The sequence below is a fragment of the Canis aureus genome, chromosome 1 (assembly GCF_053574225.1).
Source record: "Canis aureus isolate CA01 chromosome 1, VMU_Caureus_v.1.0, whole genome shotgun sequence".
NCBI classification, from domain to species: Eukaryota; Metazoa; Chordata; class Mammalia; order Carnivora; family Canidae; genus Canis; species Canis aureus.
This window is the reverse complement of record NC_135611.1, coordinates 17662274-17687484: the sequence shown is the minus strand read 5'-3', so window position 1 is coordinate 17687484 and position 25211 is coordinate 17662274. Positions and strand designations below refer to the sequence as shown.

General features: G+C 47.7%; 1 protein-coding gene across 4 annotated transcripts in view; it reads left to right on the top strand.

Annotated features, from left to right (window-relative positions):
• The first annotated feature begins 24302 nt into the window (after window positions 1-24302).
• ZNF532 (zinc finger protein 532) overlaps window positions 24303-25211 on the top strand; it is a 106212-nt gene continuing 105303 nt past the window's right edge. For 2 of the 4 annotated variants that reach the window (XM_077891569.1, XM_077891579.1), the window contains exon 1: window positions 24306-25144. Coding sequence is in view for 2 of the 4 variants with exons in the window: in XM_077891614.1 (XP_077747740.1) it covers window positions 25131-25144 (14 nt within the window). In the remaining 2 variants the exon portion in view is untranslated. Of the gene's footprint in view, window positions 25145-25211 lie in introns of all 4 variants that reach the window. The other 2 variants (XM_077891614.1, XM_077891605.1) reach the window with 2 other exon arrangements.

Here is a 25211-nt window from a genome sequence, read left to right as displayed (position 1 = left end):
TCTCCTGTTGATGAACATTTGGGCTGTGTCTGGGTTTTAACTGTTATGAATAAAGCTGTTATGAACACAATTCTGCAAGTCTTTGTAGAAATGTTTTTTTTTTTTTTTTTTTTTTTTAATGATAGTCACAGAGAGAGAGAGAGAGAGAGAGAGGCAGAGACACAGGCAGAGGGAGAAGCAGGCTCCATGCACCGGGAGCCGGACGTGGGATTCGATCCCGGGTCTCCAGGATCGTGCCCCGGGCCAAAGGCAGGCGCTAAACCGCTGCGCCACCCAGGGATCCCTAGATATGTTTTTTTAAAAGAAGTATTTATTTATTCATGAGAGACACACAGAGAGAGAGAAGCAGAGACATAGGCAGAGGGAGAAGCAGGCTCCTCTCAGGAGCCTAATGTGGGGCTTGATCCCGGATCCCGGGATCACGACCTGAGTCGAAGACAGATGCTCAACCGTTGAGCCACCCAGGTGTCCCCAATATAGATATGTTTTCCTTTTCCTTGGGTAGATAGATGGGGGCAGAAGTGTTGGGTCACAGATTAGGTGTGTGATTCATTTTCTCAGTAATGTATGAGCATTTCAGGTCCTCTACATCCTCATCAATATTTGGTGTGATAAGCCTTCTACACTGCATTTTGTTTTATTTAAAGATTTTATTCATTTATTTGAGAGAGAGAATGAGACAGCGTGCACGTGTGAGAGCCAGCACGAGGCTGGGGATGCAGAAGGGCAGAGGGAGAGGGAAAAGCAGACTCCCCACTGAGCAGGTCCTGGCATCATGACCTAAGCCAAAGGCAGACACTTGACCTACTGAGCCACCCAGGCACCCTCTCCCGCCTTTTAAATCTTAGCTCTCTGGAGGGCATATAATGATATCTTATTGTGATTTTACCTTGCATTTCCCTGATGACTCATGGTGTTGGGCACTTTTTTCACGTGTTCAATGGCCATTTGGGTATCTTTTTTGGTCAAGATGGCAAAACCACGGGATGGGGGCAGCCAGGATCCCTCTATCACGGCTTGGAGGAGAACCATCCGAGCAGCACAAGCTGTAAGGTGAATGAGAAAGAAACTTCTGTTTTGTGAATCCACTGACATGCCATCCTATTTGCTTCAAGAAATAAGCTATGGGGCGCCCAGGCGGCTCAGCCAGGGTTCTGGGATAGAGCCCTGAGTCGGGCTCCCTGCTCGGTGGGGAGCCTGCTTCTCCCTCTCCCTCTACCTGCTGCTTCCCCTGCTCATGCTCTCTCTCTGTCAAATAAATAAAATCTTAAAAAAAAAGAGAGCTAAACTGTATGTTATTTTTTTAAAGATTTTATTTATTCATAAGAGACACAGAGAGAGAGGCAGAGACACAGGCAGAGGGAGAAGCAGGCTCCCTGCAGAAAGCCTGATGTGGGACTCAATCCCAGGACCCCAGGGTCATGCCCTGGGCCCAAGGCAGAAGCTCAACCACTGAGCCACCCGGGCATCCCTAAACCATATATTAAATTATACCTCCATACACTTAATTTTAAAAAAATAAAAGAAATGGTGGAGGAGGGGTTGCTCCTGAGAAGACAGGAACTCAAAGGGTTGCTGAGCTGACCCTGGACCCTGCCCACCCAGGACTAACAGGTGGACAGGGCTCTGGGCCCTGAGTTTTCATGATAGGATTTAGTCCTATATCGAACATTTGTAATAGTAACGAAATTGTGCTTCTCCCCAGATGTCATCAGGCTTAAAGTGAAAATCTAGACTAGAGCGATGCAGATGGGCTGGAATTACTTTACATGGTTCAAAAAACCCCAGCACCTGGACTGTAAAATTGAGAGGCCAAATCTCGGGCTTCCGTGTGGGCTCCAAAGCGGCTTACCTCTCGTGGTCTGGGAGCCCCTGATTCTGGGCCTGGCCGCCTGCAGAACTCAACTGAGACAGCCAGGAATCCCGAGAGGCACAGGTATTCCTGAACCCTCTGGACTGTCCTTGGCTGCACCTCCCTCACTCCCCCAGCCCTTCTCAACTGTATTTGAAGTGCTTGCAATTTGAAGAAGTGAAGAACCAGCAAATACATAGGGTTGAAATGAAAAACATTTTCTCCAGGGTTCAACCAAGTCCTGGGGTTAAGACTTGTTAGTGGAGCCCACCTGCTAACCTTTTAAATAGATAAAAGGCATTTCAGTCTCTAGCCATGAAAAACTATAGACACTCCCCGCCCCCCCTTTGCCTCTCCTACACCCTGCTCCCCCCACCCCAAAACCCTATAATTAAAAAGGCTCTTTTCAGGCTGGAATACAATTCAAGCACAATCATTATGAAAACCCTGCTCTGTTTCTGTGGTTACTGACAACTCCCTTTTGTGTAAATCTCATTAAATCAAACCAGGGACTCCTGATTTTTTGGGGCCATTCTCGGGAAGAAAAAACTACGTTGATTTTAGAAATCATGTGGCAAATCTCAGGTATGAGACCCCTCTGAATTCGAAGATAATATTATTTATCATTCTGAAACCACTGACAAATCAGCCATGAAAAATTGATCATGGTTTTTGTCCCTCCACGTGCTTTCTCTACCATGGCAGTGTTCTTACGGTTCCCTCTCCTGTAGAAGGCAGCTTTCTCTGACAAGCTAGCTTATTTTTAGGCCTTTGAGAAGACAAATGAAATCATTGAAAATATTGCTCTAAAATGTTCCATCCATTTTCATCCTATACATTTTCAGTGCTTAGGAGAAACTGGCTTCTCATGTGAAAAGAATGATTCCTATTCAAGCTGGAAGCGGCAGTGGGTTTTCCTTATACCTTGAAAAGCTTGCAACGAAAAGTGGGTCTCATAGAAAATCAAAGCCAACAGTGAAATTTCCCTATATCTTACAGAGTAGCACACAACGTAGAAAACTTACACTTTCTCTCTGGGCTACGATGCGTTTCTCCCTTAATTTTCCTCTTTCTCATCCCATTCTAGAATTTCCCAAGTCCTTAGTTGTAAAAACATTCCTCTTGCCCTTTGACTTTTTCCATCAGAAGATATAAATAGCCCAGACTGCCTTACCCTCAAATGCACAGACTGTATCAGGCCTTGTTCCAGGCACCACAGCTCCCTGTTCTGCTCCCTGTGGGTTTACGTATGCAAATGCCTTTCCTCGTGTGAATTACGGTTCTTCCTTGCCACTGTGCCAGGTCCCAGGGACTGGAAACCGGCTCCTCAGGGACTTCATTTATTTTTATTTTTTCAAAGATTTTATTTATTTGTTTGAGAGACAGAGAGAGAGAGCATGCGGGGGGCAGGGAGCGCAGGGAGGAACAGACTCCCCGCTGAGTGTGGACCATGATATGGGGTTTGATCCCAGGACCCTGGGATCACGACCTGAGCCAAAGTCGGCTGCTCAACAGACTGAGCCACCCAGGTGCCCCTTGGGGACTTCATTTAAAGGATTAACTTCCACTAATTCATGGGTCCTTCTTTTTTTTTTTTTTTAAGATTTTATTTATTTATTCATGAGAGACACACACAGAGAGAGAGAGACAGAGACAGAGACAGAGGCAGAGACACAGGCAGAGGGAGAAGCAGGCTCCATGCAGGGAGCCTGGTGCAGGACTAGACCCCAGGACCCGGGGATCACACCCTGAGCCAAAGGCAGATGCGCAACCACTGAGCCACCCAGGCGCCCTGATTCTTGAGTCTTATGTAGGGATCTTCCCCATGCTAGGCCTTGCTCCAATTCACACGTATTTGCTCACTTAGTACATGGTTGCTGCAATCAGTGACCGATATGTCAACTCAGGAGGGACAGACACCAGGTGGGAAGAGGATAAAATATCCTGAGTGTGCCCATTCAGGTACTAGCTAGAAGAGAGACTCCGGAGGCCACACTCAGGCCTGGGCGGCCCCTCTCCGTGTCTCCAGGCTCTGCCCCCCCCACCCCACCCACAGCTGCTCCCTGGCCAGGCCGCTGCCGGAAGTCTCCTGTGCCTATTTCATCCTGCCTGTTATTACACAGCATTGTTTCCTTTGTGTTTATCCTGCACAAGACCCCAAGGTGTTATTATTTTGGGTGGTCCTCCAGCCGGCACACTGCTCTGCCCCGGATGCCCTTTTACGAATGTGAAGAGAACCTCTCTTACCCACGGGGAATACCAGGGATGCACTGAGGCCCTTGAATCTAGACTTGTGGGGCCTTGGCCCGACATACTTTACAGAACAAAGATAACCTTCTGCTAGAATAAGCCACAGATAGAGATGAAGAAAGAAAGCTTTAGATCAGAACCAGAAATATCTTTACCCTGAATGAGATCGCAGAGACCTAGGAAGGCCTTGGGAGGTTGATGAGCGGAGGAGAGTATCAGACAAAGGGAGGAGGGAGGAGAGGGCAAAAGGGAAGAGGATTACAGAGGTACACCCTTTTGTGAGATTACATAGTGATTAGCACAGTGGAAATGAATATTTATGAAGCCCGCGTTGATTATACTGTATTACGGGAGATCATTTGAATAATCATGAATATGTTTCCATGCATTTGGACCTAATGGGATGGTTTTCCGTCTTTAATGAGGCACTGGCGCGTGTTTGAAGAGCCTGGGAGAGGGGAGTGGGAGCAGAAAGCAGGGAATGAACAAAACAGGTCACTGGGTTTCAGCCCATGGTTTTCTCACTGCATTGCTCTCTTATCATTGCAGCCCTGCCTGGATAGGTCTGAGGAAAGGATGTTGAAAATCATGAATTGGGGGCCCATTGGTGCATAAGCTAAAGGGTTGAGTGACTTTTCCAAGGTCACACAGCTATGTAATGGCTGAACCAAGGCTTCTGATACGTGTCCCACAGCACCTCCAAGTGCATGGGGTGAATTAACATCCCCGTCCAGGTTATGCCTACCGTCCTGCCACAATCATTACGGGATTATGCTTTTCACTGGTAAATGTGTTAACACTTGGGATGATAAATGGTTCCTTTGGTTAAGCGGTTTGAGGAAGGCATCCATTTATTTATTCTAGGTTCCGGCCCTGGTGGGATGATGGCAAGGGCCCATGAAGGACGGTGGCAGGAGGGCAGGTGGAGGGAGACAGGAGAAGCATGGAGAGAGGGCAGCCCTTCTGTGTTCTCCTGAGTTGCTGGGTGGCAGGGAGGAGCAGAGGTAGAGGAAGGGCTGCCGCAGTGTAGATGGTTCAAGATCAGCATATGGAGGTGGATTTGCTTCTCAGGGAGGACACGCATGAAGCCAGCCATGCATCAAGCAGGAGGCCAACTCGGTTATTACCAACCAAGAGAACCTGAGCTCCCCTGGGTGCAGGCTTGCTCGCATGGGCAGGGTGCCCCGGGGGAGCCTGGATGCGAACCCTGACCTGGTCCTGGCAGCCGCGAGGTGACCTTGGGCTGGCCCTGGGGGCTCTCGGAGGCCTGGGCTGCGATATGGCCAGGAGCATCCTGGAGGTGCCCGGCCCGGGCCGTAGGCGGGGACTAGTGCGCGGGAGGGAGTAGCTGACTCACTGCCAGCGGCTCCCCCACCGCGGGAGCGGGCACCTGCGGCCCAGAGGCCCTGGGTGGGCGCTGTCAGAGGAGGACACCAGGACGCGAGTCTGTTTTCCCCCTGGTTCTAAGCTAACCACCCCCCTCGAGTGATTGACACATTCTTTCTTTAGATATGCTAATGCCCTCAATTAGAGTACAGTCTAGTCTTGCGTGGCAGGCTGGGTCTCTTAGACAACTTGGCCTATTTCGGGACTTTTCATACGAGATTCTTTTTAATAGTTCACCCCAAATAGTTCACTCTTAACCTTATTTCTCTGCGTTGCTTCAGGAGGATCCCCGTCTGGATATGGCCAGAACCAAGGCCCACTGGGGCCTCCAGGTACCCATTAAACAAAGATACACGTATTTTTTTTATATCTACTGAGACCCAGATTGTTTTCTTTTTAAACGGGGAACTGTATCTCACTTTCCCAGTCCATAAACTGGATTGTCTAGTGAGTTGTTAGGAAGAGTGAGGGAAGTAATCCTTGAAGAAGGATTTAAATGAGAAAATCTTGGGTGTCATAGAGCTTGCTGTACGGTGGGTCCTCCATAACTTTGTTGACTGTATCATGGTTATGGGTACTCTTGCCAAGTGCCAGGCACTTTGCCCCTCTTTGGGAATACAGGGGTGGATCAGCCAGGGGTCCTACCCTTACTGAGCCTGCAGTCTACAAGGGAGAAAGGCAAATAAGAACCCTGGTGATGTGGAATAAAGGCAACGACTGGGGACATAAGGGTGTTATTATTGGAGCTCCTAGCTGGAGGACCTAAGTCACTGACAGGGTCGCTAAGGTTCCCAGGAGGAAGTGGCCTCCACGCTGTGACATGAATAGTGAGTAAGAGTTAGCCCAGCAGAGGTAGAGAATTGGAGTGTCCAGGTCCAGAGTTCTCAAGGCAAGAAAGACCCTCTTCCAACATAAAGACCCCGAAGAACTACGGGAGTGTTTCTTGCCAGAGGATTTGGGCCTGAGAAGAGGCTGGGAAGGTAAGCAAGGGTTGGATTTGGGAGGGGTTGAGTAAACCACATAAAGGAGTTGGACTTTGTCCTAAGAGACGGGGAGTGTTAGGAGACAGGGTTCCACAGGCTCCACAGAAATTAAGAGTGTGGAGGGAAGGCTAAAGGAGGGCTTTGGATGACTCAGGGCTTTCAAGCTTGGACTCCATGTTGAGCAGTGATCAACAGAATGTGGCGCCAGACCATCTGGGATTGAGTGCTGACTCCATTGTTGAAAGATGTGTGTTGGAGGGGCCTTGTTTGTAAACTGAGATAATAATCCCAGGTTCTCGTGAGAGAACGTGGGTTAAATGAGATAATAGGCACAGAGCAAAGGACTTTGACAGGACCTGCCATAGAGTAGGTGCCGCAGAGGTGTTGGGTGTGGTCTTTGCTAAGACGGCCAGGTCAGAGGCAAGGCTGGCTCTGTAGAGCACACCTGAGGGATGCAGGGGAGGGAAGCTTACAAGCTGCCAGAAGATGGGGACTCCAGGAACTTGGAGCTCCTCCTCTCAGGTTAGTCCTGCTTCCTTACCAACTCAGTTACTAGGTTTCCAGAGCTGATTAGAAAAGAAAGAGCCTCTGGAAGCTCCGGATCCCCTAGGAAAGGCTGAAGGAACCCCGGGCAGCTCAAGGAAAAATCCAAGAGGTCCTAGGAGACACGGATGCAAGAACCACAGAAGTGGAGCAAACCGGTCATTTTGAGCACAGGGGGACTCCTGTCCACCCAAAGCACACCGAAGCCTTCACTCTGTCCTCGTACAACTACCGAGAGCACAAAGGTGCCGTGCGGAATAGCGAGCGTTTGCCCGATGAAACAGGAGAACGTTTTATGAACTTCAGAAATCTTATGTGGGACAGACCGTAATAGATTCATTCACCAGAGGTCTTTTTTTTTCTTTTTTTTTTTTTTTAAGATTTTATTTATTTATTCATGAGAGACACACAGAGAGAGAAGAGAGAGAGGCAGAGACACAGGCAGAGGGAGAAGCAGGCTCCATGCAGGGAGCCCAACGTGGGACTCGATCCGGGGTCTCCAGGATCACACCCTGGGCTGAAGGCGGTGCTAAACCCCTAAGCCACCGGGCTGCCCCATTCACTAGAGGTCTAACGCAAAGCAGCCCAGTGCAGGATCTCTGGTGTTCCTATTCTGCACTATGGCCCCGGCGGGCCTGGCTGTCTAGGTCTAGGTCTGGCACCTGTTTAGCTTTTTCTTTCTGGGGATTGCTTCTTGGATCTTTACAATTTCCCGGGCAGGTTTTCAATAGGATCGGTGTAGATCGCCCGCCTCCCTTTCTTCCTGTGTCCCACCGCTGTGGTCCTGGTACTTGGTCATTCATTCCCTCCAAGAGGCCCTGAGATGTATGTGCACCAGGCATGACAACCCTGGAGGGTTGAGGCCCAGCAATGCTTAGAGGAATTAGCAAGAAAAAAAAACATGCACGGCATTTTGTATATATAGGTAGCTGTTTTCCCGTGGGTTCTTTTTGTTTTGTTTTCTTCTCTTTTTTTCTTTTTTCTCCAGATGGGTGGGGTATGGAACAGGAGGAAGAAAACAAATCCTGGTTTCCTTCCGGTTGGAAAGTCTTCAAGTTCAAACCGTGGCCAGAAGCGCTCATTTTCTGTCGCTGGGGTAGAAAAGGTGTGCTTTTGGAGCTTCCTTGGCCTCTCTGGCTTCCTGCCTCTGGAAAAGACCCATAAGAGGAATGCCACGGGTCACAAGAGTTACTTAGCTGAGTAAATACACATGAGTGATTGGGGGGGAATTACAAAGTCTCCTCTAAGTAACCGAGTCAAAGCTAACAATGCTCGGTTGTCAGAACATCAAATGAAGCTGCCCAAACTATCACCCTAGACACGTCCAGGCATTTTAAAGACTAGCTGTTGAGGACAGTATTTGATGGATGTAGTTTTGTTTTCTAGCTTATGGGAACCAGAGCTCAATGGAGGAATAACAGAGTGAATGCGGTTGGGAAGGAAATCCGGTGATTGTCGATGGTGGGGGGGATGCTTGGCAGGACAAGGAATGGATAGGGAGGGGGTATGTATAAAAGAAAAAAAAGGATTGTTTTTACTGCCCCATTTATGGCTCAATTCAGATTTGTGTCAGTAGGATTTGTAAGCTGTCCTTTGCCTGGGGTTTGGCAGGTTGGTATGTACTGGTGGTCTTAATCCAGTATCTGGACCAGAAAGCAAAAGTTTACATCCTTGGAATCCCCGTTACAATTGAAAATTTTCCAAGGAGACAGCGGAAGCCAGATGGGAATGTGCTGTGCATTGCCCTGTTAGCACTAAGTCCTCGGTCGGTGCCGTCCCTCCTCCATTCCGTAACACTCGCGAGTGCCTACTTTGTGCTGAGCCTGAACACTAGAGGCTGGGGATTTAGAGCAGCGAATCCAACAGACACGTCTTTGCCTCATGGAGTCTATATTGGAGTGGGCGGGAAAGATGTAATACAAGTAGGGCCATTAGCTTATTTAGTAAATAAGAATATAAGACACTGGGGGGTGGGGGTGACTGGGTGACGCGCACTGAGGAGGGCACTTGATGGGATGAGCACTGGGTGTTATTCTATATGTTGGCAAATTGAACACCAATAAAAAATAATTTTATAAAAAAAATACAAGATACTCAGTTAAATTTTAATTTCTGATGATGATCTTTGAGTCTAAGTAGGTTCTGAGGATGACATGAATTTTATTTGGCAGTCTTAAAAATAAAGCCGGGTCATGGTAATGCTATAGGGCAAATAAAGCAGAGTAAATGGCCAGCTGGAGATGTAGGGGTGCCATGGTAGGTAGGGGGGTCAGAGAAGTCTCCTTTGAGCAAGTGACAACCGAGCAGAGGTGAGGGATGGAGCCAGGCAGGTAGGTGGCCTTTGGAAAGATCATCCAAGGGAGCAGGAGTTGTATGCGGAAGCCTCGTGAGTCTAGCTTCAGGACTTGGGCTCTGGCCCAGCAGGCACTTACCTCAAGTGTGCTGGTCGACCTGGGGTCTGCTCACAGTTGGATTAACCTCTCATTGGCTAATGCTGCCATATGCTTATCGAAGTCCAAGTGGTTGAGTGGGAAAGGACAAGGAGGGAAAATGAAGTAGGATGGTGTGGGGGATTGTTGAGCATGGCCTGAGGATGGAATTCAGGCTCAAAGCTCCACACTGGGCACCGCTGGGAGGGCACCTTTGTGACCTTATGCTAGGTACGTCGCTCCACGCTGGAGAGGCCTGCTGGGGTCTCCGAAGGTAGGTCAGTCATCAGATGGAAGGACTGCTTGAAATCCCATTCTGCAGGCATCAGAGTTTGGCAGGAGTCTGAGTGCCCCAGGTGTTTCTCCACCGTCATGCACGCTTCAGCCATGTAGCATCCATTGTCGGGAAAATGCCCTGGATGACAGATCAAGGATGGTTTTCCAAATGCTACATAGAGAGGCACAGCTCAGAATGAAGGGAGGCCTTCTCTGGCCTTGTATTTGTTCATGGGCTTTTGCTGTTTAATTCTAAGTGCTTGGGATCCCTGGGTGGCGCAGCGGTTTAGCGCCTGCCTTTGGCCCAGGGCACGATCCTGGAGACCCGGGATGGAATCCCACATCGGGCTCCCGGTGCATGGAGCCTGCTTCTCCCTCTGCCTATGTCTCTGCCTCTCTCTCTCTCACTGTGTGCCTATCATAAATAAATAAAAATTAAAAAAAAATAATAATTCTAAGTGCTTATTTACATCTTTGCTAGGAACAGTAATACAAAAGGAAGGTTTTTTTCCTTCTGTAATAAGCTTTCTAGCAGGAACAACAGAAATATTTTAGCACAAAATAAGGAGGTTAAGAGGGGTGTCTGGCTGGCTCAGTTGGAGGAGCTCAGTTGACTCTTGATCTCGGGTTTGTGAGTTCAAGCCCCACATTGGGTGTAGAGATTACTTAAAAATACAAAAATCTGGGCAGCCCAGGTGGCTCAGTGGTTCAGCGCCGCCTTCGGCCCAGGGTGTGATCCTGGAGACCCAGGATCCGGTCCCATGTTGGGCTCCCTGCGTGGGGCCTGCTTCTCCCTCTGCCTGTGTCTCTGCCTCTCTCTGTCTCTGTGTGTATCTCTCATGAATAAATAAATAAATAATCCTTAAAAAAATAAAAAATCTTTAAAAAAATAATAAAGTGGGATGCCTGGATGACTCAGCGGTTGAACGTCTGCCTTCATGCTCAGGGCGTGATCCTGGAGTCCCGGGATTGGGTCCCGCATCAGGCTCCCTGCATGGGGCCTGCTTCTTCCTTTGCCTGTGTTTCTGCCTCTCTCTGTGTGTCTCTCATGAATAAAGAAAATCTTAAAAAAAATAAATAAACAAAATAAGAAAATAATAAAGAGGTTAAGAGACTAAAAGTCGAAACACAATTCTTTTCCCAGATCTGCCCAGCACGCCCTCAGATCCTACTCACCTGATCATGCAGGAGTCCTATGATCGTCTTGGATTTACAGATAGCAAGATTTGCCCCTCTCTTATGGCAAGACACTGGATTTACTAAGGATAAAAGGATCAGACCTTTTCATTGAGATTTTTCTTATTTGTCCAAATGTTTTGTTATTTGGTAGATTCCAGAGCGGAAGGCCTGGGGAATACTGCTGCAAATGGTCCCTTTCCTCTCTGGCCACCTGGCCTTCTGACCTCAGACATGAAGGATAAGACAACTGGCTACCCCAACCCCAATCCGGTACATTGAGAACTTAAGCTACACCTGCTATCTGCATTACCATTACTTTGCTATTTCATTGTCTTAATTACCATTTCTTTCTTCCAAAACTTTCTTGCCCAAGCAAGCCCTTTGATTGTTTCTTAGAGGAAATTCTTCAAAGACTCATCACTCTTTCTTTTTTTTTAATATTTTATTTAATTATTCACGAAAGACAGAGAGAGAGAGGGAGAGACAGGAGCAGGCTCCATGCAGGGAGCCCGATATGGGAGATATGGGACTCGATCCCGGGTCTCCAGGATCCCGCACTGGGCTGAAGGCGGCACCAAACCACTGAACCACCCAGGCTGCCCTCATCATTCTTTCAATGGAAAGAACACAAGTGTTTGTGCTCCTAAATTCTTCAAATCCTTGTCTTTGTTGTTCCCACCAATCCCGGACTCTTACACCTCTTAGACAAGGTCCTGCATTGAGGGACCCACCTTAAGCCAGGCTTCCATTTCTCAATAAATTCTGACCTGACATCTATCCTCTCTCCATCTCCAGACACTGCCTAAGCTTTCACAGCTTTGCTCTCTTACTTGCCATGGTAAACCTTGAACTTGGCTTTGCCTTGTCAACAGGTTGTGTTGGTTATGTTTGGGGAGCCAGCTTCTGACAAGAGGGACCTTTTTCTTTCCTTTTTAAAGATTTTTATTTATTTATTTATTTGAGAAAGAGTGAGAACCTGAGAGATCACAGAGGGAGAGGGAGAAGCAGACTCCCTGCTGAGCAGGGCGCCTGATGCCAGGGGGCTCCATCCCAGGACCCTGGGATCATGACCTGAACTGAAGGCAGACGCTTAACTGACTGAGCCACCCAGGTGCCCCAAGAGGGACCTTTTTCTTTTAGAGAGGAATAACATGGTGCTATGCATTCAGTGTAATACTCTAGTTGCTTAAGGGCGTTGGTGAGAAAAAGAGGTTGGTGATTAGTTGAGTCTCTGTAAGAGACCAGGTGACAGCTGCTTAAAACCAGGCACCAACTTAGACAGGAGCAGGTGAGTGCTGTGAAGGCTGCCGGAAGAATTGGCCCCAATCACCTCGGGGTTGGGGAGGGACGAGTGGTAGTACAAGGGGTGGAGAAATGAATGTGGTCCCATTGAATAATATGCTGGTGGTGGAGGATGGACGAGGAGGAGGTACATTTTTGAACTTCTTGAGTTGAAGACAGTTGTCAGTGATTTCTGTAATTTGCTTGGCAATTCATTGTGATCTGGAGTTAGAGGAGAGATTAGTGCTAGACACATAGATTTGGGGGGAGCGTCAGAATAGATATTTGAAACTGTGAGTGCAAATGTGTTTACCCGACAGGTGCAGATTTAGAAAAGGAGAGGTTCAGGGTGCGCCTGGCTGGCTCAGTCCATAGAGCATGTGACTCTTGATTTCAGGGTCATGAATTCAAGCCCCACTTTGGGGGTTTAGAGCTTACTTAAAAAACTGGGGTGCCTGGGTAGTATAGTCGATTAAGTGCCTGACTCTTGGTTTTGGCTCAGGTCTTTATCTCAGGGTTCTGAGCTCACGCAGTGCCAAGTCTGAGATTCTCTCTCCCTCTCCCTCTGCCCCTCTTGCTCGTGCGTTCTCTCTCTCTCTGTCTCTCTCTAAAATAAATAAATCTTAACAAACAAACTCCAAAGATAAAACCTTGAGGAAATTTGTATCTAATGTAGGAATGCAGAAAAATCAGCTAAGAAGAAATCCTTTGAAGGAATGAACTTAAAAAAAAAAAGGGAATGATCTTTATGGAAAGGAGAAAAACATCATGGAAGTTAGGGGAAGAGAGAAGTTCCAGAAGGGGCTGGTGAGAGAGGTGTCCCATGCAGAATTCCCAAAGTAGAGAAAATCTTTCAGACTATCCTTTCATTAAGGGAGACAGACAAAAAGGGGTCAGAGGGTTTACTTTATGCCCCAAGAGAATGTGTCATTTGTTATTCCCCTTGACTTGAGTTGTGTTTAGAAGGTAAGAGTAGGATGTGCTAGTTAAAAGAATCTAGACAGATGGGTAGCACCTGGAGGGGCATATTTATTGCTTCCTCCGCAAAGCTACTGAGCTTTGTGCACGGTATCTAGTGCCTGACGAAGCTTCCCTGGTTGTGGTTTATGCTCTGACTTTTCCACGGCTACAGCTGAGTTGACAACACTGTGTCATGCACTGGGATGGACAAGATGGGAGAGACCATCAGGGAAGAGGCGCAGCCCGAGAGAGATGGGCCAGGAGCTCTCTGTGAGTGATGCAATCCAGGCAGCTTTTTACAATTTGGTGAGAGGCTGAGGTGGAAACTCAAAAAGAGTGTGATGATGTTATTTGTCTGATGCTTGAAAAAGTTGAGCTTGCCCACTCAGGGAATGTTTTGAACCCACTGGCATTTTTTTTTTTTTTAAGATTGTATTTATTTATTCATGAGAGACATAGAGAGAGAGAGGCAGAGACACAGGCCAAGGGAGAAACGGGCTCCATGCAGGGAGCTCCAATGTGGGACTCGATGGGACTCCCGGGTCTCCAGGATCACACCCTGAGCTGAAGGCAGTGCTAAACTGCTGCACCACCCAGGGATCCGCCCCCCCTGGCTTTTAAACTCCTGCTCAGTGACACCTATATGTTCACTCATAAATTCAAAACAGGGAGTACTATGGTTAATATGTCATTACATTACAAATTACACACAAAAATAGAAGTCAGAGGAGGTTGAAATGATGACGGACTAAACAATGTCATTAAAATTTAGTTTTCTTTATGGGCGACTGAGTGGCTCAGTTGGTTAAACATCTGTCTTCGGGTCAGGTCATGATCCCAGGGTCCTGGGACAGAGTCCCCTATGGAACAGGGAGTCTGCATCTCCCTCTGCTTCTGCTCCTCACCCCAGTTTGTGTTCTGTCTCTCTCTCTCTTTCTCAAATAAAATCTTTTTAAAAATTTTACTTTTCTTTAGTAGCAGTATGAAGTATTTTGCTCTCATTAAAATTCTGAATACCGAACATTCTTCTGTTTTGGAAATCTTGGAATAACACATTATGATAAAGCAATTTGAAGACCTTGTTCTAAATTCAGTTTATTTCAACTTTACTTGTTTTAAACATTGTCCTGGTGGGAAAAGATGCTTCACAAAGTTATGTACTATTGGAAGAGGTTGATTATTTTCATCTTAATGATCATGCTCATTTTGCTTTTCTTTTTTTAAAAATAGATTTTAAAGTAATCTATACCCTAAGTGGGGTTCAACCTCACAACTCCAAGATCAAGAATCGCATGCTCTTCTGACAGAGCTAGCCAGCCACCCCACCTACCAGCTAAGCAAAAGATTTAGTTGAAATTTAGTTGATGAATCCCTGTTTCCCAAAGTTAGCCCATTGCTCCTGCAATGTAAATTGCATTTGCATTTTTATATTTTAAACAAATATAGACTCAAGCACCCTGAAAGTCTTAATGTGTGAACTGTTGCTAATGGTTTAGAAAATTGTCTTTGACATTTTAAGTGTACATATCTGATGGTTGTCAAAGGTAATATTCATACATAATTTTTAGCACCAAACTATGAATGATTTCCAAACATCTGTTTCTAAAATGCTTTCTCCATAGCATGAGTTTTTTTCCTGAAAGCAATCACTTTCTTTTTCATGGCTAAAATGTTCTCTTTACCATAAAGTGACAGATTAAACATTTTTTGTTCTAACAAATAACTTTCTGCCAGATAGCATATTATAGACAGCATTTACCAAAGAAAAGATCAGCAAATTTGAAACTCCTTTTTTTAAAAGGACAGTGAATAATTCATCTTTAAGTTCTTTGCCATGACATTGCAAAACCACTGTGTGATACAAAATATTCCAGTAGTCAGGCCTTCTCTTTCAAAGGGTGGTAAAGAGTCCCTTATAAAGAGACAGTTGCAAAGTCCTTCTTACCCCCCTTTTAAAAATGAAATTGACTTCACTGATAATATACAATATACTGTAGTACAGGGCCAAGGGCAGGCCACTCCAAGATGGACCATGCTGGCTTGGACATTATTTCGAGTTAAAAGCAATCCAAACCAAGCAGATTCAGAAAAAGCTCTTTGCCTCCCCCTCAACTGCCTGGCTGTACCAGGAAGCGAGGTATTCAGAGAGATTCCTCTTTACCTAAGAAATTTATCTACATAACAGAGCAAGCTTTGTTTTCCAAACATCTTCTCTCACCTTCCTGCCAATGGTCTTTTCTCCCGTTTGTGTCCTCAGACCCTACCCGTCTCTTTAGCTCCTTTTAAGTAACTCGTGGCCAAACTGTTTGGAACTTCCATGTCTGCATGGATTCCTCTTACATATGCTATTAGATTTGATTTTCTCCTGTTAATCTGTCTCCAGCCTTTTTTATTCTTAGTCCAGCTAGAAGGACCTTGATCTATAAACTTCTGGCTTCAATTTCTTGGCTTCAGTAACTTATCTGTGAATGGTTCGGTGCTGAATTTTGTGGGTTGGAATTTTTGTAATATAATCCCAGAATGTTTAGATTCCTGTAAGGAAGCTGCTTTTTTAGTTGTTACTGTTACACAGTTAAAAAAAAATTATATACATGGGGTGCCTGGCTGTCGCAGTCAGAAGGGCATGTGACTCGATCTTAGCGTTGAGTTCGAGCCCCATGTTGGGTTCAAGCCCCACGTTGGGTGTAGAGTACTAAAAACAAACAAACAAAAACTTAAAAAAACTATATGCCCATATTATTCTGGCTAAAGAAGTCATTTACTGTTAAGAATATACCATCCCTGCTAAACTTTTTATTGAGTGGTTCATAAAAAAATAAGCTTTTTCGGAAATGTCCTCATGGAACAGGATCAAACATATACCCTGAGCAGCGGCATGTTAGAAATAGCTGCACTTTTCTTCAACAGTAGAGCAATCCTCCCACACTGTGTAATTTATTCTAATACGTGTTTCTTCAAATCTACAGCAATATTTTCTAAGCGTCTTCCAACTGTTTGCCGACAAATGAATGTATTTTATTTTGTAGTCATATTTTCTAGTTATTATTTTCATCTTTGAACATTTGTTTGTATTTTCTACCTTTCCAGGAATAACCAGTAGTTTCCCTAGTGAGTTGTGGCTTTGGGTCTTTTGGCATCAAATAAATGTATCATTAAGTTTAGCAAAAATTGTAAAGTACTTGATCATCTCTTATCTCTAAATGTCATTTAAAAAAAAAAACCCAACCCCATTGGTGTTTAATCAATCTTGATGTTCTGAACCCCTGATTTTTATTTATTTATTTATTTATTTATTTATTTATTTATTTATTTATTTATTTATGAGATACAGAGAGAGGCAGAGAGACACAGGTAGAGGGAGAAGCAGGCTCCTTGTGGGGAGCCTGATGCGGGACTTGATCCTGGGACCCCGGGATTACAACCTGAGCCAAGGGCAGATGCTCAACCACTGAGCCACCCAGGCATCCTTGAACTCATAACTTAAGGGTTTTATTTAATTATTTGAGAGAGAGACAGAGAGAGTGAGAGAGAGACCACACAAGGAGGCAGGGGGCAGAGGGAGACGGAGAAGCAGACTCCCCGCTGAGCAGGGAGCTGAGGCTGGGCTCCATCCAGGACCCCGGGATCAGGACCAGAGGGAAAGACAGATGCTTAACCGACTGAGCCACCCAGATGCCCTTGAACCCCTCAGTTTTACATGTCTTTCTGTGTGTGGTGGCATTGGGGAGACCTCAGTGAGCCAAAGTTATGTGTTCCTGATCTCGCAAGTTTCTTGTCTCATTAGAGAGCCAAATACACCTTAAATATGGGGTGAAACAGACAATTTAGGGACACACATCACAGGCACCCAGACTCAGCTTGTGTATGGGGAGGAGAGGTCAGGGAAAACTTCTTCAATGAGTGACATAAGTTAGGCTTAGGTGTAAAGTTAGCTCCTGGGAGTTAGGTAGACCAAGGGGGTTGGGCAGGGTGGGAGATCTCCCAGAAAGCGGAAACAGCAGGGTGAAGGCCTGACTGTGGGAGCCATCAGGTCTCATTCAAATCACAAAAAGTTCAAGGAGGCTGCTTCTTGGAATGGAGGAGGGAGGGGCAAGGGAGGTGGACTGGCAACGGGGTTGCATTATTTACCGAGCCTGCACCTTATTTATTCTAAGGATAGGATGGAGAGACGTGAAAAGTTTTGAGGGGAGGGGCGGCAAGGTGAGATCTTTAGAAAATTTCCTGGAGAATGTACTGGAAGGTGGCCAGGTTGGAGGCACGAAGATCAGTTAGGGAAAGGGAACCGAAGCTATGGGCGAGGTGTGGGGAGAAGTGACTAGAATTAAGAGATACGGGAGGCTGAATCCACAGCACACCATGATGGAGTAGATGAGAGGGAACGGTGTCATCAGAGAGTGGAGTCAATGAGTGTCATCAGAGAGTGGAGTCAGTGGGGAGATGGGTCTGGTTTGGTGGGAGTCTGGGGCCGAGTGTCCTGGAAGCAAGTTTACAAGATACACATGTGAGGGAGTGAGGAAGGCAGGATTAGGCTGAATGAGGAGTTGAGCCACAGTGCCATGAGACCAAGGAGCTCCTAGGGTTCACAGGGAGCTCTGGAACTAGGTCGCTTTTCAGAATCAGCCCAGATTAGGCAAGAGGGCTACTAAGCCCTTGTATCTCTCTCTTTTTTAAAGATTTTATTTATTCACGAGAGACACACAGAGAGGGGCAGAGACACAGGCAGAGGGAGAAGCAGGCTCCCTGCAGGGAGCTCAATGCGGGACTCGATCCTGGGACCCCAGGATCACGCCCTGGGCTGAAGGCAGGCACCCAAACCGCTGAGCCACCCAGAGACCCCCCTAAGCCCTTGTATCAGTATGTCAGCCAGACATGGGTTGCTTGCTACCTGGGACTGGGGGCTGGAGGTGGGAGGGGTTTGGGGGTTGAGGGGGTAAAGGGGGTGCAGTAATCTTAGTGGAGACACTTCCCAGGAGCTGGCACAAGTCAGTCCCAAGGCAGTTTGCAGGGAGAAACTCAGCTGTGAATGGTCGACAGCCAATATTCTTAGCAGCTAGGGGATGGGGGGGATACATCCCGAAGAGAGTTGCTGGACACTGGAGGACCCACTACAGGGGCAAAAGTTCTAACATTTACTATGGGACATGTTTACTTTTAGGTGCCTGTGAACTTATTATCCATGCCTTAGTTCACAAGTAACTAGTTAATTCCTTTTTTTAAAATTTAATTTTTAAAAAGATTTTATTTATTTATTCACAAGAGACACACAGAGAGATAGACACAGAGACACAGGCAGAGGGAGAAGCAGGCTCCCTGCAGGGAGCCTGTCGTGGGACTCGATCCCGGGACCCCAGGATCACGCCCTGGGCCAAAGGCGGCACTAAACCGCTGAGCCACCAGGGCTGCCCCAACTAGTGAATTCCTTCCTATCTTCCTTCCTTCCTTCCCAATCTCTACACCCCACATGGGGCTCAAACACACCAAGAGTCGCATGCTCTAGCAAGTGAGCCAGCCAGGCGCCCCAATAACTCGTTCACTTCCAACTGTGGGATGTACGTGATATTATGCTAACTGGTGAGGATGGTGGGGATGTTGGGGGCAGAGGCAAAGATGAAGATTCAAATAGCACAGTGCCCAGGGAGCGTCTGTCTGTACCGGAGAGGACCAGTTCTTCCCTGGTGGAACCGAGTCCTCATTGCCTGCCTGTTCCCTTCTCCTCTTTAAAGGATTAATCCTGATTGCCCTTCTTTTTCTCAGATACCTTTCTCAGATAGCTTCCCTTCCCTTCTCTTAGGATCAGAGTGTAGGAAAAAGGCCCAAACACCAGTTCCTTTCAAAGAATCTCAGACAATGTGAGAATTACAAAGCATAAGGAAATCTTACAGAATTTTCAGCAGGCCTTGCCCTTTGGCCCAACGTTCCTGAAGATGATTCTATGCTGGTGTACCAAACTCCACGCGCCTGGCTTTTCTTTGATTCTCTAGAGTTCATCAAACAACACTTTCCTTTGTCTCTATCCTTCCCTTTCCTTGGGCAAGGTTGGCTTTCCAGCAGTTAGGCCCTAAAGTAGGAGATAAGCCTTAGTGGATCGGTCTAGTGGCCCGGGCTCAGGAAGTCATTCAGCTATCTGGGGGCCTCCTACATAAAGCCCAACTTTGAACTGTTAAATTAATTAAACAATGAGGCCAAGAGACTGAAGTGGCTCGAATGACACAGTGGCGCCCTTGTAGGCAAATCAAAATCTAAGCCTGTAAATACCTCAAGGCTACATAGTGGAAAAGCTAAAGATGTCCAATCACAAAACAGTCCATTGGGCTGCAAGCTGTAGCCAATCAAATAATTTCTTTTCTTTGTTTCTGCACCTTCTCTGTCTCCCTGGGCTCCTGTGGGTGGACCGCTCCTAACCACTTCCGGTTTGGTACTGCCCAATCTGAGTTGATTTTTGCTCCAATAAACTCTTAAAATGTTTAATATGCCCCAGTTTATCTTTTTTGCAGACCCAGACCCCTCTTCCCCCACATTGAGGTCTCTGAGTGAAAGGACTTTGCGGGCATTTCCAAACTAAGGTTCAAGAGAGGGGATGTGGCTTTGCCACAGAAAATCTATTTATAAAATCACTAACAATGGATAAGGGGAATCCTTTCCCAGACCTCCCCTTAGTCTATTTCTGGTAGGCTAGTAATAATTTAAATCTGATTATGGCTTCCGTCAAGGGTATATTTTTGGAAAATACAAAAAAAAAATCCCGATTCTATCAATATTTTGATGTTAAAAAGATGGATTTTCTTTTCTTGGCTGGTCACTCAGCTACAGATCTTTAAATTATAACGCTAGTGTTGAAGAGTGTAATCATTCCTTTAAAAACAAGGCAGCAAATGTAACCTATTAAACTCTATAACCGCCTAGGCTGACCTTAGTTTGGAGACAAAAAATGTGTAGCTCAGGTCAGGAGGCTGTCAGTTTAGGAGTGGTTTGCAAGGCCTTTCGATGGTGAGATAAAGAAAAGGCTTTTTCTTCTCGTCTTTTGGTCTCCTTTTCCTCAAGGAACACACCTTTTGTGTGCTTTGTCTAACAAAGGAATTTCCGAATTCATAGTGGAATTTGGAGGTGAAGTATTATGTGTAGACTGATATCTATATGTGCTTGCAAAGCCGGTTTCAAACCACAAAAGGATTTAAAAAAAAAAAAAAAAAGCCGGGATTTTGCAATATACCGATTGGAAGAAAAGCTAAGACATTGAGAGTTAGCAATAAAAACAGCAACAAACAAAATCCCGAAGGATTTGGAATTCCTTTAGTTTCTGTTTGGCATAAGAATAATATGATTTCTTTGTTCTGTTCTTTCTTATCTCCAGCACTCAAATAAGCGTTTATTTCATTCGTGCAGTCAAGTTACTTCTATTGTTGCCCAAAGCAGAATGGTGCCCAAGATAGCCTTACATATGTAGATAATAGAACGAACCTTTGTGTTGGTCTTTTTGGTCGTGGGGTGGTGTCATTTTTTAAAAAAACTTACACCAGGGAGTGTCTTTTTCTGCTGTGAAACTCAGTAGTTTTATAGAATGTGGGTGCTTTGCTTTTAACTATTGGTCTACCTGGCAAGAGGGTTTCTCTGAAATCCTCTTGGTAAAAATAGAATTGAAGGCAACGTGCAAGAAATCATTATTTTATTTTTTTATTTTTGGCTGTTTATGGTTTTTAAAAGCAGATGCAGTACTATCTGTTGCCGTTTGCGCAAATGATGAATTGTGCTTTCAAACTAATTTCCTCCAGCGAGTCTGACCCAAACGCTGGGCTTTGTAAAAAGCTCTGCTCCAAAAGTATTTGGCGTTACGAAGCCATGAGGCAGTGGTACAACTGAAGACTCTTTATGATAAAAATGCGAAGTCCAGACTTCAGTTTTGGCAATACAGTTCTTGTGACCATCCGAACACTGCTGTGCTGTGCTTTTTAACTCTTAGGAGAAGGAATGGGGGAGGGGCAAGGGAGTATGTTAAGTAAACAAAGATCCCAAATCTAGGGAGCCTAGGATTTACTAGGATATGTGCATTATGAAATTTCGTATATTGGAATATGTACAGTGTATCAAGGTTTCAGATAAGTAGGTCCTTGTGTGCTTTTCAATGCATGGAGTGTTTTTACATGCATGCCTAATAGAGGCCCACCTTTGGGAGAAGCAAAAAAAAGGCCTCCTTTCAAATGAAATGAAGCCCAGGTAAAGTTGAAACTCAACCCACGGAGCTCAGGCACCGTTTTCAGGCTAAAAGAAGATGAGAGTTTCAATTTCATCATCTTGTAACACTGATAAACGTGATGACCCGGCTGACAAAATTTGCAGATTACAAAGGTCTTTCTAAACACGTGTAAATATGTGTGCCCATTTACGTGCAACTCCAAACAATTTGCTGTTTGAAATGAAAGACCCAACCACTCTTCCGCGAGGCAATCATTCGGTTCATTTACATGAAAAGTCTTAAATAGCAAAAATGCTACTTTCAATTTACATCACAGTGTCCCCATAATAGAGAACAATGGCTCCCTCAATGGAAGTTCATGCAAAGGGAGAGGCATACTGAGATTCAAAAACAAAAACAAAAACAACAACTTTCCAGCATACTTTGCAAATATTAACCAATTAATCTAGTTTAAAACATAATACACAGCCACAGCTTCCCACACAGGGAGTCTTCCCTGCTATTTGGGTAATATTCGTTATCTCTAGAGGCCGTCCATTCACACACAAGTGAGCCTTTTTAAGAGCTTCTGGTGACATTTTTTTTTTTTTTTCAGATCCTTCCATTTTGTCCTAGTTCCAGGGCAAGCACGATCAGCTTGACGTGGGGTTTCTCTCTCCTTTTAAAATACCTTTCAACTGAGTGCACGTCTGTGAAAGAGGCAGGACCTGGGACACGGGGCCCGGATAAAGAGCATACCTGATGTGTTGGGGATGCACTGTCTCCTTCTTGGACGTGTGAAACGGTTTTGCACACCTCTGTGCGGGGTGTACAGATGTATCTTTCTGCTTTCTGTGGGCTATGACTACCTGCTGTATGTACAATATGTGCTTGCTAGGTTCGCACACCGTCTCCCTCCTTGAATTTAAAGGCCTGGCTATTACATCTTGTTTACTCAGTATCATTCCATTAGGGGAAAAAAAAAAAAAAAAAAGCAAAAAACCCCCAAAAAACAAAACAAAAAAAACACAACAAAACCCACACAGCCCTACAAGAACTGAACATGCCATGTTCCAATCTGGCCCCAGTGGCTTTTTTCTCTGAAAGCAAAACGTGTGTCTTTTACACCAACCAGGGCTCCCCCCCACCCCACCCCAGGGGGTGTCTTCCATTCTTTTGTGGCTCCAGTTTAAGGCGAAAAGGGCTCCAAAGCGCAAGTACACAGAGGGAGAAGCCCCTGCTTCCATTCCACCTCCAGGGAGGAGTTCAGATTTAATGTGAAATGAAGGTAGCGAGCTCTCTGCTTACTGGTTTGCCACCATTACGAGGATCACAAAACACCACCTTGGCTTCAAGATCCTGGGCAGAGGCTCGCGGGCTCTCTCTACCATCTTTGGCGAGGCCTTGCATCCTTCCACTCGAGTAAGTTGCGGCTTGGGGCCACGGCAAAGGGCTGGGTGAGAGCCCGAAATGTCGTTTGAAAAAAAAAAAAAAAAAGAGAGAGAAAGAAAGAAAAAGAAAAAGGAAAGAAAGAAAGAAGAAAAACAAAGCAAGCCCACGAGCAGCCTCCGCGCACCCCCGCGGCCCCAGCGCTCGGGGCCTCGCGCTCTCGCCTCCCGGCCTCCCGGCCCGCGCCCTCCCTCCCCCGCCGGCCTCCCCCGGCCGCCCCCTCCCCCTCCGCCGCTCCCTTTTGTTCGCTGCCGCTCGGGCCCCGCCGCCGCCGCCGCCGCCGCCGCCGCCGCCGGCCCGCAGCGCCCCGTAGGCCCCGGCGAGGCTGCCCGCCGCCCCGCGGCCTAGAGCGCGCCGCCCGCCCGGCCGGCCGGGGAGGCGCGGGGCCCGGGCGCGCGGCGGGGCGGCGGGGCGGCGGGGCGGCGGGGCGGCGGCGGGGCGGCGGCGGGGCGGCCCGGGCCGCGGCTCCGCACACGCACACGCAGCCCCCGGCGGCGGGGATGCCGCGGACACGCCCGTAGCATGGGAGCCGCCGCCGCCGCCGCCGCGACGACGACAGCAGCAGCCGCAGCCGCAGCCGCAGCCGCAGCAGCAGCCGCCGGCGGCGCCGCGCTCTCCGGAGGTCGTCCGCGCCGCGGCCCAGGCGCCCGGGCTTGACCGCGCGGGGCCGGCCCCGGGCAGGGGGTGGGTGCGCGCCCGCGGGCCGGGGGGCGCGGGGCGCGCGGGGCGGCGGGCGGGCGCGGGCGCGGGCGCGGGGAGGCGGGGGCGGCGGCGCCGGGGCCTCGAGCGCGGCCCCGCGGGCCCCTCGGCCTGGCTGCCCGGGCCTGGCGCGCCCTGGCCGTGGGCGCCCCGGCCTCGCGCCCCGCCGGCCTCCGTGGGGGCCCCGAGGTCGAGCGGGCTCGCTAGGCCCCGCAGCTGCCCCGAGGGGGCCACGTGGGCGCCCGCTCTGCCCCCAGGGCTCCTGCCAGCCCTCCGAGGCCCTCTGCCTCCTGCCCCTTGACTCGCGCGGGTGCATGGGCTGGGGCGGGGGGGCCCTCCTCGTGCGCCCCACCTCCAGGCACCCCGCCCTCACTACCCCGAGGTGAAGGGGTTTGGACTCCCCCCTCCTCTTTCACCTCCCCCCCACCCCCAGGTGCTTGAAAGAAGAGAAGGTTGGAGGAGGAGGAGGAGGAGACTTGGGGGGGCTGCTGCTGCTGCCGGTGGTGGTGGTGGTGGTGGTGGTGACAGGGCTGGGAGAGAGAGAGGGACGGGAGGAGGGGGCTGGGTGGGGTGGGGGTGACAGGCAGAGAGGAGCCTGGTCAACAAGCCAGCACCACTCTGCTAGGAGGCCGAGGCCGCTCCTGCAGCCGACGCATCCAGTGTGAGGAGACACACATAAGCTTGCTTTCTTGGGGGCTCTTTGTCAGCCACCAACACAGAGAACACACACTGACACACACGTACACAAAGATGGGAGCCAGGTTGTGGGAGGTAAGTGGGGGAAGGAGAAGGAGGGGGAAACAGTGTCTGCGGTGGGCTTTTGGGGTGGAGGGGCCGGGGGGGGGATGGGCCCTCAGGGGCTCTGGGGTGCTGGTGAGGTGAGCCTTTCCAGGGCTGTGTGCTTGTGCGCAGGGGGAGGGTGTGTGTGTGTGTGGGGGGACACACGATGACCTGCCCCTCCTCACGAAGACCTAAAAGGGAAAAAGCAACCCCCAGCGAGATCCCCTCCGTGCTGATGATTTTCAGGGACTTGTTGGCAACTCAGCGAGGGTTGCCATAGCTTTTTTATGTAGGGTGACCAGAACCGGCTGAAACTGGTTTGAGGCAGATCAGCTCCTGAACACAATGCAGTCACTGAGCTACTACAGTGGGATAGCAGCTTCCTCCCTTCATGGCAGCCAAAAGCAGAGGAGCTTGCAGGAAGGTACCATCCCAACACAGTATGTGAATGCACACTTAGACACCACACAGCACTGGTACGTGACTAATGGAGCCCTTAAAAGATTCTGTGTAGAGAAGATGGAAAAAAAGGTGCAGGTTTGCAAGGTCTGAGATTACTTGGGCTTTTCCTGCCTTTTTCTTTTGCTTAAGGGATGGACAAGGAGCTGAGATTTATGACCCTTATTAAAGAAAAAATGTGCCTTGCTAGGGTGGGGACACTTGGTTTATGCAGTCTCTCTCTCTGTCTCTCTCTCTCTCTCTTTCTCTGTGTTTTTAACAAAACAAAACCAAAATGAACTGATGGGTTTGTGATGGTAGTTTGTTTGTTGCTGGAGAATGCTACTTTGCATGCTTTTTTTTTTTTTAAATTTTTTTCTCTTGCAGGGGATGTTCTGTTTTGTGCTTTTCCTTTTAGAAGCTACTAAAGGGTGTTGGGGATACTTCTGACTATTATGAAGGCCAAAAGGTAACAATATTGTTCTAGGAAATGAGCATAAATGCGTTCCAGTGATGCTGTAAGGCATACATGCTGT